At 35.6% G+C, this 15,602-nt stretch overlaps 1 protein-coding gene across 3 annotated transcripts in view; it reads left to right on the top strand.

Moving 5' to 3' along the window:
• The window catches only part of LOC124621904, a 144,964-nt gene extending 131,165 nt beyond the window's left edge, over positions 1-13,799 (top strand). For all 3 annotated transcript variants that reach the window (XM_047147399.1, XM_047147398.1, XM_047147400.1), the window contains one exon: positions 6,365-13,799. In XM_047147399.1, the coding sequence (XP_047003355.1) occupies positions 6,365-7,139 (775 nt within the window). In that variant the 3' untranslated portion in view covers positions 7,140-13,799. The remainder of the gene's footprint in view (positions 1-6,364) is intronic.
• The last annotated feature ends 1,803 nt before the right edge of the window (positions 13,800-15,602 follow it).

Here is a 15,602-nt window from a genome sequence, read left to right as displayed (position 1 = left end):
TAAAGTTTCCCCTTCCTGGGACAATGAATTCACGGTGTTCTTATTTCAATTTCCAGGAGTATATTTTGTGTTATGTACAATGGAAAAACCTTCCACAGAATTATTTATGCATGACAATATACTCAGGAGAAACATAGACATATTTTACATAAATAGTTTTGTAAAAGGTAAAGTCTTCCAAAGTCAAATTTTGTAAAATATGAAATGTAAACATTTAGTTCCAAAAACTCTAATTTTCTGCTAAATAACATAATTACACAAGTTCTCACCTTAATATTTCATTTTTCAGTTCAGCAAGTTCCTTGTGCTTCATGTTATACATTACTAAACAGTCTTGCTATTTCTATGAAGATAAAGTAATGACATCTGTAGTAATGTGTTAACCTCAGAAATAGTTGCAGTTTTTTAAACATTCCTTGGCACTGTAAAATTGTCTACTGCTTCTGTTAACTGCAGATCTGGTCTTACACCATTTGCTGAAAATACATGGCCTAGGTAGTGCACTTGTTACTACACAAAACTCCCTTTTCCAATTTTTAATTTAGATTAGTGTCAGTAAGATGAGTTAGGAAACTTCTCAGTTGTACTGTATTCTCTCTCATTGCACATGAGAAGACAGTTACAGCACCCAAGTATACTAGACACATGATCAGCCTTACATCCTTTAAAAGTGTATCAGCAAAATGTTTAAAAGTTGGAGGAGTGTGTCAGAGGCCAAAGGGCATACTTAGCTCTTTATAATGTCTTTTCCTGATCTTTCAAACAATTGAAAATCCAGGATGGAATGTAACAATTGGAAGAATTGTATTTGTCAAGGTGATCCAAAATGTCATTGATCCTTGGAGGAGATAGGTATCCAATTTTGTGACACTATTGGGCACACTCGTGTCTATGCAGAAGCAAAAAGCCCTTTTTTCATTACTGGTTTCTTGGGAACAATCACCATAAGTGAAGCCCAGGAACTGAAAAAAGGTTGAATTACTCTTACTTCTAAGAAATATGAAATATTTTTCTCAGCTACAGGCTGCAAGTGGAAAAGTCTGAATATCACACAGACTTCTGTATTGAGTACATTGTAATAGGCATCCCTCATGTAGAGAAGTAACTGAAATATTTGAAAACAAATAAGTCACCAAGTCTGGACGGAATCCCAGTTTGCTTTTGCAATGAGTACACTATGCCACTGGCACCTTACTTAGCTTGCATTTATTGTGAATCTCTCACCCAGTGCAAAATCCCAATTAACTGAAAAGAAGCATAGGGAATTCCTGTATATAATGAGGGTAAAAGAAATGACTCCCTAGATTGCAGACCAGTATTCTCAACATCTGTTTGCTCTAGAACTCTTGAACATTCAGTTTGAATACAATAATGTTTCTTGACAAGAAAATGCCCCTGTCCACAAATCAGCACAGTTTTAGAAAACATTGCTCGTGTGAAATGCAGCTTGCCGTTTTCTCACATGATGTCATATGAATTATGGATGAAGGGCAACAAGCGGATTCCATATCCCTAGATTTCCGAAAAGCATTTGTCGTACTTCACCACTGAAGACTGTTAAAGATGGTACAAGCATACAGATTCCCAGGTATGTTAGTGGCTTGAAAACTTCTTAAGTAATACAGCATCTTGTCCTCAATGGCAAGTGTTCATCAGAGACAATGGTATTGTCAGGAGTGCTCCATGGAAGTGTGATAGGACCACTATTATTCTCTATACACATAAATGTTCTGATGGACAGGGTGAGCAGCAATCTGCTTCTCTTTGTTGATAACACTGTGATGATGGTAAGGTGTCATCATTGAGTGGCTATAGGAGGATACAAGATGTCTTAGACAAAATTTCTAGTTGATGTGATGAAAGGCAGCTAGCTTTAAATCTAGAAAAATGTAAGTTAATCAGATGAGTATGATAAACAATCCTGTAATGTATGAATACAGCATTAGTAGTGTGCTACTTGCCACAGTCAGGATGATTAAATATCTAGTTGTAATGTTGCAAAGTGATATGAAATGGAACAAGCATGTAAGGATTTATTGGAAAGGCAAAAGGTTGACTTCAATCTATTGGGAGAGTTTTAGGGAAGTGTGGTTCATCTGTAAAGGAGACCGCATATAGGTTGCTAGTGCGACCTATTTTTGAGTACTGCTCAACTGTTCAGGATCTGTACCAGGTTGGATTAGAGGAAGACATCTAGGCAATGTAGTGGTGGGCTGCTACATTTGTTACCAGTAGCTTTGATCACAACTCAAGTATTACAGAGATGCTTCCAGAACTCAGTTAGGAATCCTTGGTAAGAAGGCATCATTCTTTTAGAGGAACACTATTGAGGAAATTTAGAGAAGCTAACTGAGGATGATCCTACTGCCACCAATGTACATTTGGCATAAGGGCCAGCAACATAAGGTAACACATACTGTGGTTGGATATTGTGCCCCCACAGAGAGAATAATAAGACCTGATGCAGTACTGCAGGAATCAAGAGAGTTTAAATTTACTGCAGTATCATGGCATGAAGTAGCTAACATCATACAATCCCTTAAAAATTTTAATCTGTGGGCTGGGATGAAATTCCAACAAATATCATAAAGGCAGGAAGTGACAGCATTGCACCTCAACTCTGTAAAATAATAAACCAATCATGTGATGAGGGCTGCATTCCAGACAGACTGAAATATGCTGAAGTCTGTCCAGTCTACAAAAATGGAAAACAAGATGATTTAGTAAATTTCCGCCCAGTGTCTATACTCCCAGCTTTCTCTAAAATAGTTGAACGAATAGTATGTAATCAATTAGAAAAGTACAATAAAGAAGGTAATATTATTCTCAATAACCAATATGGGTTTAGGAAGGGACAAAACACTTTACAAGCTGTAAATGAACTAATCTCCAAAGTAAGTAAATGCCTTGACAACAAACAAAGTGTATCTGGTATTTTTTGTGACCTTTCAAAGGCATTTGACACAGTAAACCATAAGCTACTGCTCCAAAAATTGCGTACCTATGGCTTCCATGGAAAATCTATAAGATGGTTTTCATCTTATCTCAAAAACAGATACCAAAGGGTGGTGATACATCAAAAGGGAGAGAAAACTTGCTCTAGCTGGAAAGAAATTCAAGCAGGCATGCCCCAGGGCTCGATATTAGGACCACTTCTGTTCTTATATCACATAAATGACATGCGTAGCAAAGTAAATACAGATACAATACTTTATGCAGATGACTCAGCTGCTGTAGTCTGCTGCAAAAATGCTGACGAATTAGTAAGGACCACGAAACAAACTCTACAAGAACTTGAACAATGGATAAAAGATAATGCTATGAAATTAAATCTTGAAGACACCCAAATCATACACTTCAGGACCACACAAACTACTGAATGTATATCACAAATAGTATATTCAGGTAAAGAACTGACCACAGTTGATTCTGTAAAATTTCTTGGGATAACTTTAAATAAAAACTTGCAATGGACCAACCATGTGGACAGTTTACTGAAGAGATTAAATAGTTTAGTTAATGCACAAATTAACGGATTTAACATTGAAGAAAACTGTATACCACGCGTATTTCATAACACTTATAAGATATGGAATAATATTTTGGGGTGCTGAAAAGACAAACCTCCTTTGAATCTTCAAACTACAAAAAAAAAAAAAATTAATAATCAGAGCAGTGACAGGAACCAATAGTAGAAAGTTCATGCAAACCACTATTCAAATGCCTGGACTTCATGACAATCCCTTCCATCTTCATATATGAAATACTTCCCTTTGAACAGAAAAGCTCACATCTGTTTGTAGGAAATACATTCACACATGCCTATGAAACTAGACATAAATTGAGATACATGCTACCTTGTCACTGACTCACAGTATATGAAAATACTCCATATTACATGGCTCTGAAGATCAGAAATAAGATAAGGTCAATATTTGGGGAATCCACATTGGAGACCATTGGCACATACCTAAAAAGCAAATGTTATTATAGTCTAGAAGAATTTCTAAATGAATAAAAAAGCAATGTTATAGTTTCGAAGAATTTATAAATAGGAATAGGGAGTAAAGATGCAAGGACAAATGGTATACTTTCGAAGCCATATAGATACAAAGTATACAAGTTCACTGTACATTCATGTTTATATATAGAATTATATGGCGGTTTGTATCCTGTTCAGTACATCCATACTTCATATAGGTGTGTGAAGGCTATAGTAATGATTCGATGAGTTACGAAAAGATTTAAAATATAATGTTGTATTTTTATTATAATAAGCAATGTATGTGTGACATATTTCCTGTAGTATATAAAATACTGTAACAACTTAGGTTAAAGACTGACGAGTCACCAATGTTCTCAATCGAAGGATTGTATAAAAACATGTTATGTGACAATAAAGTATCTTATCTTATCTTATCTTACCTTACCTTCAACCTATTACCTTTAACCTACCCTCCTATATAAAAAACATCAACTACTTCCTCCACCGACTCTCAACAGCTCCTGTTCCTTTAGGACCTGATGCCCTTTCCCATTGCCCAATTGCCTCCAAATCTACAAACACATCACTGGTCACCATGAGTAACTATATCTTCACAGACTATTACTTCTCCCATGAAGGTATAACTTACGAACAAATTGGTGGAACAGTGTGCGAATGGCACCATCCTATGCCAGCCTATTCAGGGCCATCTAGAGGAACCCTTCCTAATAACCCACAATACTAAACACCATCCTGGTTCAGATTTGTAATCTGGCCCAAGGCTGGGAATACTCTATCCACATTCCTCTATGACCTCAATCCCTAGTCTCCTATTTGCTTCACCTGGTCCTCCTGAGCCTAACAAGCCACCTTCTTTGATGTCAGTCTCAAGGATTGCTAAATCTGTATCTCTGCCCACATGAATCCTACCAACCACCAACAGTACCTCCACTTCTAAAGCTGCCACCCTTTCCATACCAAGAGGTTGCTTCCATACAGAGTAGCCATCCATGGTAGTTGCATATGTGTTGATGAGCAGTCTGTTTCCAAGTATGCCATAGTTTTCACTAAGGTCTTCATAGTCCATAATTACCATACCAGCCTTGTATCCCTTGCTTTACCTCATCAATCATCTAACAACCCCCTTAACCCATTGTACAGCCATGAAGCAGAACTACATTATGATTTAGTACTACTAGAACTGTATCAGCTAAGCCAAATTTTCCACTAGAGTTTTGACTACATCTCATTGTACCCTGAAATGAGAAATGTTCTCCTGACTACCTCCCCACCCATGCCACAGTGGTATTCTACTACCCACACAACCTAAATAATATCCTTGAAACTTCCTGGCAGATTAAAACTGTGTGCTGAACTGAGACTCGAACTTGGGACCTTTGCCTTTCACAGGCAAGCACTCTACCAACTGAGCTACTCAAGCGTGACTCACGACCCATCCTCACAGCTTTACTTCTGCCAGTATCTTGTCTCCTACCTTCCAAACTTCACAGAAGCTGTCCTGTGAACCTTGCTGCCCCTCTCCTACCCCCTGTACTGCCTCCTGATGCTGTATCTAGCAGTCCTGTCCTGTCCTCACTACATTCCTTCAAGCTCCCACAGGCAGTACTAACATCTTTCCCCACCCCTATCCTACTATCCCTCCTCATCCTATCTCCGCACTTCCTCGCTACCCACTACAGATAGGTTTCGGTTCACATCAGACACAGTCACCATCTGGCCTCTGCACACAGAGGCAGTGGCCATGTGTGTGTGTGAGTTGTTCTTATGTAAATGTGTGTTTTCTCCTACTCCGAGGAAGATCCAATGCTTTCTTATTTGAGAGTCTTTTTGTTGTGCCTGTCTGCAACTCAGCCTCCTTGCTATATACTGAGTAGCAACTATCCTCTTCATAATATTGTCATTATTCCATCCTGGTCTTTCCCTATTGTTGTTATTCCATCCTAGGATTTTCATTCCTTGAACTGTGACAAAATTTTATTTGAAATGAGGTACTTGATATAGGTCACAGTTTACTGATTTTGATTCAATTGTTGTGCTTTATGGAGTATTTTGTTTCTGTTCTTGAAGTTATTTCAGTTTTATTAATCATTATATATTTACAGTTTGTAATATTGCTTGCAAAGAGACATGTAGCAGTATGTCATACAAGCAATATTTATGAAACTGGTTTTGCACTGATGAATCTCAAAAGCAGTGTTACCCCCCAAAAGTTAATTTTGTTTTTCCTATCATGTGTGAGATATCACATGTGCAGTACCATTCCTCTGTTAAATTGTAAGATTGTGTAATTTTCAACAGTCTGATGTAAACACCTTATTACTATGTGACAAATGCTTTTAATTTCCATGTTAATCAAAGGTTGGATCTACGCGGTAACGAGTGGAATTGTAACTGCAGTATTATTCCTTTAAGTGGCTGGACTTTGGTCCGTGAAGAGGCAGTGGCAGGAAGGCCAGTTTGTCAGCAACCACCTGAAGTTGTGGGAACACCTTTACACAAGTGGTTTTGTACCTATGGTAATGTATGCACCACTTCCGATTTGCAGAAAGACTTGAGTGAGTTTGTTGAACTAACAGAAGCAATAGCAGACAACCACACATTTTTGGAACCAAGAAATATTTCACATATTATTAGCAACTGTTTCTTCTTTGGAATGTCTTCTGAACTAGGGTCTAGCATTGACCTAGTTGTTGGGCGTTTTATACATTTGTTGGGTAATATACACCAAAGAAAGCATGGCACTGCTACTAACAAGAGGGGACCTGCTCCTCAAATAGATACTGCTGCACTTGCAAGACAAGAACCAACATTAAGATTCTCTTATATCTTTCAGAATATTCCTGAAAACTTAAAAGAGGCTGTAAATGCTGGCTTAGAGGCTGAAATTATTTCAATGTTGCATTCAAGTAATTCTCAAGAGACTGCCCCCAGTATTGCCACTTCCAGTGTCAGGATAGCAATAGGCCTTCGGGAAGAATTTCGTAGAATTTTCTCTGTATATCAGAAGTGTTCTTTTCCTTTTGTGAGCAGAACTGAAATGGAAGCAGCTTTTCCTCAGTCTTCATCAGCTAGTGGATTTGTAGATGTGAGTCTGTACATTTACTTAGCTGTATTAGTAATGTGGGCTCAATAAATGGAGCCACACATCATTGCTTTGCATCCCCAGTCTGTGAAAATAATAATAATAATAATAATAATAATAATAATAATAATAATGATAATAGAAAACTAAAAGGCTTATTTTTCAAATAATATCTTTGTTGTGATATTACCTTTAGAAGTGGTTTTGCTTTATCTGCAAGACGAAGCATTGATCTTAGAGGTTTAAAAAGTCTTTCACAAAATTTTAAAATACCTATTATAGGGGTAATGTATCTTTTTTACATTATTTTATTTTTGCCACTTCAGACATTTCTGTTGATACCTTTGTTTAAAAATCGATACTAATCAGATGGAGGGAACTGGCTCCAAACAAGGGCTGTGTGAGATAATGTTGTCTTGCTGCCAGTGGAAGAAGTTTGTTTGGGTCTTAACAGTTTATTATTTTTTTCATTTCATTCTTTTGCTCTTTGTTAATTTAACTTCCAAGGAAACTATATTTGTGTCTAATGACTTGTTTCTTTTCATATTGTTGCATTCAAGTGATCAGCCACTTATGCTTTTAGTTCTACAAACAAAATCATCTTGTCATAAATAAAACTTGTAATTTCCAATTTAACCTCCTCATCTTTCTTCTGGTGTGAAATGTTGTTTCTGTGAAAATGGAACCTTATCTGTTCCCACAATTTGTTACAAATAATCAAATAATAAGACTTTCATTGATTTTATGTAAGATGGCATCATATTTGAAATTTGTCCAGTGATATTTATAATTTTGTGTGTACATTCTGTGCACTAACTACTTGAAAAAGTGTTTTTCAGTATTTTTCATGTCCATCACTCCAGGAGTACATATGTTTATCAGCGCAACTGTACTACTCTCTTGAGAATTTTTTGAGGTTCCTTGTGTTTGTCTTCATCCTACATTTTTGTTCGTTCATGAGGAACATTTTAGTTGCATTGATGTTTAATTTTATTTTCAATTTCCTACCAACTTCTATGAAAGTCTTAAATGCTCCTTGTTTCTTATTATTAAGTAACATCTTCAGCATGTCAAATAAATGAAATCATTACCAATAATTTTATTGCTTCTGTGAACAAATTATTATATCAAAAGGCAACCATTCATCTGCAAGTAATTAGCGTGTGGCACAGCAATATGTGATATGTGTAATGTGTAACAGATCAAGAAAATCACAATATCATTTGAGCTACAATATTATTATTTTATGGCATAAGTATGCTTTTTCTCTGCATCAAATCCAAAACACACACACACACCAAACCACAAGAATGCAGACTTCTGTTGGCCTTGTAAAACTCTGTTTCCTCAGTTCAATAACCATGATCATAATTAAATGAAGATAATCAAGTTTCAACATATTTGTTGGAATCAATTAACATAGAATATTATAATATTTTAAGTAGGAAAACAGAGTTGGAGACCGGGCAACCTAAGTTGATTGTGGCAGTAAGCAGCAGTCAATAAATATACTCATCTTGATTTCTCATAGAAATTGTTCACTCAGCTTGTTGTCCTGTGAGATTCAGATTATGATTCTTTCAGAGCTCCTGGTCTTGACACGTTTATGAAAAGAACATAAATCTGTTAATGTTGGACGATCATATTATATTCTTGAATTCAACTTGGGTAATAATATTATTCTCCTCACTCATGTAATAAATGACACTGGTTAAAATGATGACTTTCCAATCAGACTCTGCTTTTAATGTTCACTGATTTTATATTTCCTGCTCTCTCTTATTTAAAATGCCAATGGCCTAGCCACAGTGGTAACATTGGTTCCCATCAGATCACCAAAGTTAAGCACTGTCGGGCTGGACTAGTGCTTGGATGGGTGACCATCCGGTCTGCCGAGCACTGTTCGCAATGAGGTGCACTCAGCCCTTGTGAGACAAACTGAGGAGCTACTTGATTGAGAAGTAGCGGCTTCAGTCTCGTAAACTGACATACGGCTGTGAGAGCGGTGTGCTGACCACATGCCCCTCCATATCCGCATCCAGTGACACCTCTGGGCTGAGGGTGACATGGCAGCCAGTCAATACCATTGGGCCTTCCAAGGCCTGTTCAGATGGAGAGGAGTTCTGATGTAATACAAACATTAACATTCTCAATACAGTTTGATGTTATGGCATACATTTCATAATACAGAAATGCACAGACTTGGCTTCCCACATCTGTCTTCCTCAAACCAAATGCAGAGACTCTTTCAAAAAAGTTATAATGTGGGAAACAAAGATAGTCCACCTCATTGGTCCAAAGAGTTTGTAAGATAACATAACAGGAGTTCTGAGATGATGTTTATAAGGAAAACAATGACCAGCACAAAAACATATTCTATGGAGAAAATAACAATTAACTATTCCTAAGAATAATGAAATTTCAAATTATGGTTGCCAGACAACATTATGATACTGAAAACTCCTATAATGAAAACAAGATATGCAATTTTCAAAAAAAAAAAAAAAAAAAAAAAAAAAAAAAAAAAAAAAAAAAAACATCGACAAAATATGAATGGAATCAAACAGCTCACTAAGCAGGGATATATTGTCAACTATTCTTGATCAGGTAACACTATGGTATAGATTCATTTCACCCTCCAGATAGGTTTGTTGTATGATTTTCTGATCTATTAGATGTACCATGTGTCTATGTGACACCCATAATTTATTTTCATATGAGTGGTTGTCTTTCCTAATTTTTACTATTGTATCCATCCTAGAATTCTTGTTATAAAGATTTCACAATACATAAAATTCCGTTGAACAATCTTACCACACAATTTTCTTATTTTTTATCTCTATTGTTCTATCATCAGTTTTTATATCTTACACTCTCGCTTTTGAACTGCTCTTCAGAAAATTACATAAAATAAGGGGAAGGCAACAGCTTAACCATACCAGACTGGATCTAGGCACACACAAACACGCCACAGAAAACAGTTAACACTAGGTTTTGAGCTGTAGCTCTTTTTCTAGTATGGCACACACATCTACACAAACAAGCATGCTAGAAAAAGAGCAAGAGTTGTAAGGCTAGTGTTAACTGTTTCCTATTACATGTTACTGTGCCCTACACACCAGTCCCCTATACTTCCCATTATTTTATATAATTTTCCAACCAGGAGTTTCCTTTATTGTCATAGATGGAAAATTATTTGCATATCAAGTCACACATTGATGCTGACTGAATCAAGCATCTCTTTACTTCTTTACTGCATCAAATAATAGTCTGCATTCTAATTTGAAGTTATTGCCACAAAATTACTCTTTCATTGAAATCATTGTGATCGTCATGCAATTAAAGTCATTAAGGATTATTTGGAGGTATGGAATTTGAGGGGCAATCACCCATGGCTAACAGAATTATTTAAGTTGCAGTAAAACTCCCTTTTTAAACTTTCCAACAGACTGACCCAGAAAAGTGTAAAATATGGGAAAATGTAAAATACAGGAAACCATGGGAAACACAACAAGAGAAAAATGAATAAATTACTCTTACTGTCATTCTCTTTATATTTTCAAACTATGAAATTAAAACAATTTAAAGTTTGCTCATTTAAAAAATCAGCAACTTGGAAGCAAAAGTCTTTCATGAAACCAATGTAAAAAGATACATGTGTTCTAATGTGAGACATAGTATTGATAATCATTATAAAATTATGATAAACAAAAATTATAACACAGTATTGGTTAGAACAATAAAGTTAGCAGTCTTTGTAAATAGAGAACAATAGGCCCGAAATCTACAGCCTGTTGCCAACAAGGAGGTCACTCGGTTTAGGGATGTCTTGGGTGAGAAGGAGGATAGAAATTGTTGTCATGCTGCGGAGCATCTTGAGGAGGAATGTCTATCTCTGACATCAATTTGTACCACCCTAAGACTGTGCACCTGGTATTGAGTAGTGTACTTCATGCAGAAGCAAAAACCTTTCATGAAAACCCATTATAGAGACAGCTATCTTCAGAAGTGGTGTTTATTTGTATAAATGACTGGTAAATTAACTTAAAGCTGTTGTAACACAATGCAATGAGCAGAAGGAAGGTTGCTACTAGAGCAACTGTTTACATCATTATTGACGTTAATGCAGTGACTTGGCATACTTTCCTGTATTAACACGATTCACGTTGTCCATCGCACTTCACATAATGTAGACTGGGAACTGTCTGCTAGGCACGCCCGATGTAAAACTAACTGGGCACAGCCCGTGCTGCCTGAGTTGTTGTTGTTCCGCCAGCAGAGGGCGTGGCCGAATTCTCGCATGCCCTCTGGTGGACGGGACTTTACTTGCGGCAACTACTGTCCATGATGCGCCGTGGCAATGTGCGCCTCCCACGATCTTTCTGGTGACTACTGCATTTCCCACCCTTCCAAACACTGCAAATCTATAATACAGGCAGCCATGACCGAGCATGCTGACAGTGAAAATCTGGTTTACCACATGAGTGCTACATTACATGATCAATAACTCTGCATATAGCCCATGTTTTCTGCTTTGTTTCAAGAATCGGAATACGGTGCACTTTTTGCAGAAATATGTATGAAAATCAATGTTAAAGGTGATGCTAATGTCAAAAAACTTAAAATGGTGGAAATGTTGTAGCACAGAATCATTAATGATGGAAAAGCATTGAGAGAATAGGACTTCTGCTGGGACCGACAAAAATGAATGTAAAAAGTAGTAAAACATAAATCCAGGAACATAAAACTGGGGTTTTACTGCATTTTTGACAATCAGTCATGCACTTCAGCTTTTTGTGCTGTTAAGAGTACCAACATCTTTTTCATAGCATTTGAATACAATGTACCGGAGATTATTTTCATGGTGTAACTGTACTTGTATATGAGGTCTGTGTGGATAATATGTCACAATGGTTTAGTCAACTCATGCAGATATCAACAAAGAATTCAACTATTATGACTGTCTTTTGCTTACATCAGTTTGAATTTTGTTTTCCTTGAACTTATGTTATCCTTTTGTCAAGTCAATATACAGTATTATGACTGTGACCATCAACTCATTTTAGCCAAACAGTAATTTCCAGTCTTACTTGTCCATTGCATTGTTTGTAATGTTTGCCAAATAGTGTATGGATCTAAGTATTCAATAATCTTAGTAGATTCTTTTCTTAACTTTGTTATGCCACATGACTGTTTGATCAATTTCTAACTTTCTGATCATTACCTTGCTGTTGTTCATTCTCTTAGTCCACACATCTCAAAGAACTGCTGTTTTACAATTTCTTCTTCACAGTGAGAGGAACCTTTTTGAACCATCCAAATTGCCTTAAGCACTAATATTAACATTCTGCAGTGTCATCCAATGATATTCCAGTCCATATTTCTACTAATTAGTGTATTATTCTGAGCTTTGAAATTTTGTAAATAGTTTGTACACTTTTTATTGAATGTTTGTAGTTCTATTTTTGTTCCTTTGATCAAATTATCTTTTTGGAAGCATATAAGCATCTTAAATGTTAGTTGGAAGATATATATATTATTCTTCCTTTTTATTTTTCTGGTTGGTTCCAACACACCTACCAAAGATTGTTATTATAGATAGATGACCTCCACTTACATCGTTTTCTATGACAAACTTGTCTTACACCTGAAAATTCATTAAGGCCTCATAGTGTGAATTTATATCATATTCCAGTACACCTTAAATTCTTACTGTTGTCCACTGTACAGGCATTATCATTACATATCACTATACCTGCTTTACCTGTTATCTTACACTCATATTTTATACTTTCACTTTACTGTACTTTGTGGCCATGATTGTTAATATAATTTTACTTGTTGGTACAACTGTTGGACTAGTCCTGCATAAACTGAATGTTATATGCCTAAATTATATATGTGCTTTTCTTGCCATTGGAATGGTGTTTTCCCCTTCTTTATTGTTTCTGCTGTAAGTAAATTTAAAATTCTTGATCTGGAGTCAGTATTGTAAGACTGTCTTGCCACTCATTGATAATTACAAAATGTTTGTTTTGTATTTATAGACATAATTCTTTGCTTCAAGTACAAAAATATCATAAAACTTCAGAGAGATAATTTCTCAGTGTTTTGATTGTAAAATGTATTAGGACCATCACTTTAGTTCTAAAATTTTTATATGTTATACTTTTGCTAGTGCTCTGTACCTGATAGTCAATTTTAAAGTCTGTTAAGTAATAGAAAGTGCTATGATCTTTGTTATTTGTTTTAATGTGAGTTTTATTTTCAACATTTAAAATGGCATATGTACACCATTCATAAGGCAGAAAACAGATTACAAAAATGAAAACAATTACTGAATAAAATCTGTCTTAAATAATGATAAAATGATCTAGTGTGTTCAGCTTCTTACTCTTTGAAAATATTTCAGAGATTTTATAATTTTTGTTATAATCAATATATTTAATTTTATCTCTACCTTTATATTATTCTTTTATATGTTAGTACTTGTATAGCTTTAAAATACATGCAAAGATTTGTTGTAAGATGAGAGAGTGTAGTTCTTTAAGATTGGTTATGTAATGGTAACCTGGATGCTGTGTCTGAACGAGAAGTGATTTATTCTTTTGCTATTATAAATGCAATTTCTGTGGTAGACACAAATGTAGAATTTATAAAACCATTAAGGGAACGAAAATATTTAATCACCAATAAATGGTGGAACAAGTATGGAATGTGCATTTTTTAATTGCAATATAGTCATAGATAGACTGAAGCATAAAAGTAAAATTTAAAAATATATGCAGATAATATAAGAGGTTCAGATTTCATACGAATTTTATATGAATATTGATCATGAAATCCAAAAGAATACTGGCTTCTTGCAGACAGTAAGAGACTTCACTCAAAATTTGTTAGTACTGCTCCATGTTTAGCAGTGACTTTCATTCTCTAGGGTCTTTGTTCAGGTCAAAAGTTTTGTTTTGATCAACTCTTTTGTGCCTAATTTGCTTGTTATTTGGTATATTTATTTATTTGCACATCAAGTTCTGTAGGACCAAACTGAGGAGCAATTATCCGAGGTCATGGAACATATCAGTACATGAAATTACAACATAAAAGCAATAACAGATAAAATAAAATGTTTATGAACCCAAAAAAAGTCAAGTCATAAGTTTAAGGAAACACAATCAACAATACAACAAGAATCAGCTTAATTTTTCAAGGAACTCCTCATTAGAATAGAAGGAGTGACCCATGAGTAAAGTCTTCAGTATCAATTTGAAAGTGCGTGGGTTACTGCTAAGATTTTTGAATTCTAGTGGTAGCTTATTGAAAATGGATGCAGCAGTATACTGCACACCTTTCTGCACAAGAGTTAAGGAAGTCTAATCCAAATGCAGGCTTGAATTTTACTGAGTGTTCACTGAGTTAAAGCTGCTTTTTTTTGGGAATAAGTTAATATTGTTAACAAGAAATAACAGTGAGGAATATATATATTGAGAGGCCAACATAAAAAAACCAGACTTGTGAATAGGGGATCGACAAGAGTTTCATGAACTTACACCAATTATTGCCTGAACTGCCCATTTCTGAGCCAAAAGTATCATTTTAGAATGGGAAGAGTTACCCCAACATATAATACCATATGACATAAGTGAATGAAAATAAGCAAAGTAGACTTTCTTTGTGTTGAATGATCACTCACTTCAGACACCATTCGAATAGTAAAAATGGCAGCATTAAGTCTTTGAACAAGATCCTGAACGTGGGCTTTTCATGACAGTTCACTGTCTATCTGAACAGTTATAAATTTGATCTATTCAGTTTCACTAATCATATGCCAATTCTGTGAAGTTAAGACATCAGGTTTTGTTGAATTGTGTGTTAGAAACTGTAGAAAACTGTGTCTTACTGTGATTTAGCATTAGTTTATTTTCTACAAGCTATGAACTTATGAACAGAAATATTTGAACCCAAGCCAATGTTGCACACAACATCCTTTACTATCAAGCTAGTGTCATCAGCAAATAGAAATATTTCAGAGTTACCCATAATACTAGAGGGCATATCATTTATATAAATTAGAAACTGGAGTGGCCCCAACACTGATCCTGGACACATTCCCCACTTGACCATACCCCACTCAGACCCCATATCACAGCCATTCCCAACACTGTCAATAATGACCTTTCGTTGTCTGTTGCTAAAGTAAGAAGTGAACCATTTGTGAGATACTCCCCATATTCCGTATTGGTCCAACTCCTGGAGCAATATTATTTTTGTGACCAGCACAATCAAACGCCTTAGTTAAATAAAAAAATACGCCTAGAATTTGAAACCTTGTATTTAACCCATCCAGTACCTCACAGAGAAAAGGGAATGTAGCATTTTCAGTTGTTAAAAAAATACACCTAGAATTTGAAACCTTGTATTTAACCCATCCAGTACCTCACAGAGAAAAGGGAATATAGCATTTTCAGTTGTTAAACGACTTCTAAAGCCAAACTGTACTTTTGATAGCAAATTGTG

Source organism: Schistocerca americana, chromosome 7 (assembly GCF_021461395.2).
Source record: "Schistocerca americana isolate TAMUIC-IGC-003095 chromosome 7, iqSchAmer2.1, whole genome shotgun sequence".
NCBI lineage: Eukaryota > Metazoa > Arthropoda > Insecta > Orthoptera > Acrididae > Schistocerca > Schistocerca americana.
The sequence above is the reverse complement of the archived record's forward strand: the minus strand, read 5'-3'. Positions and strand labels throughout refer to the sequence as shown.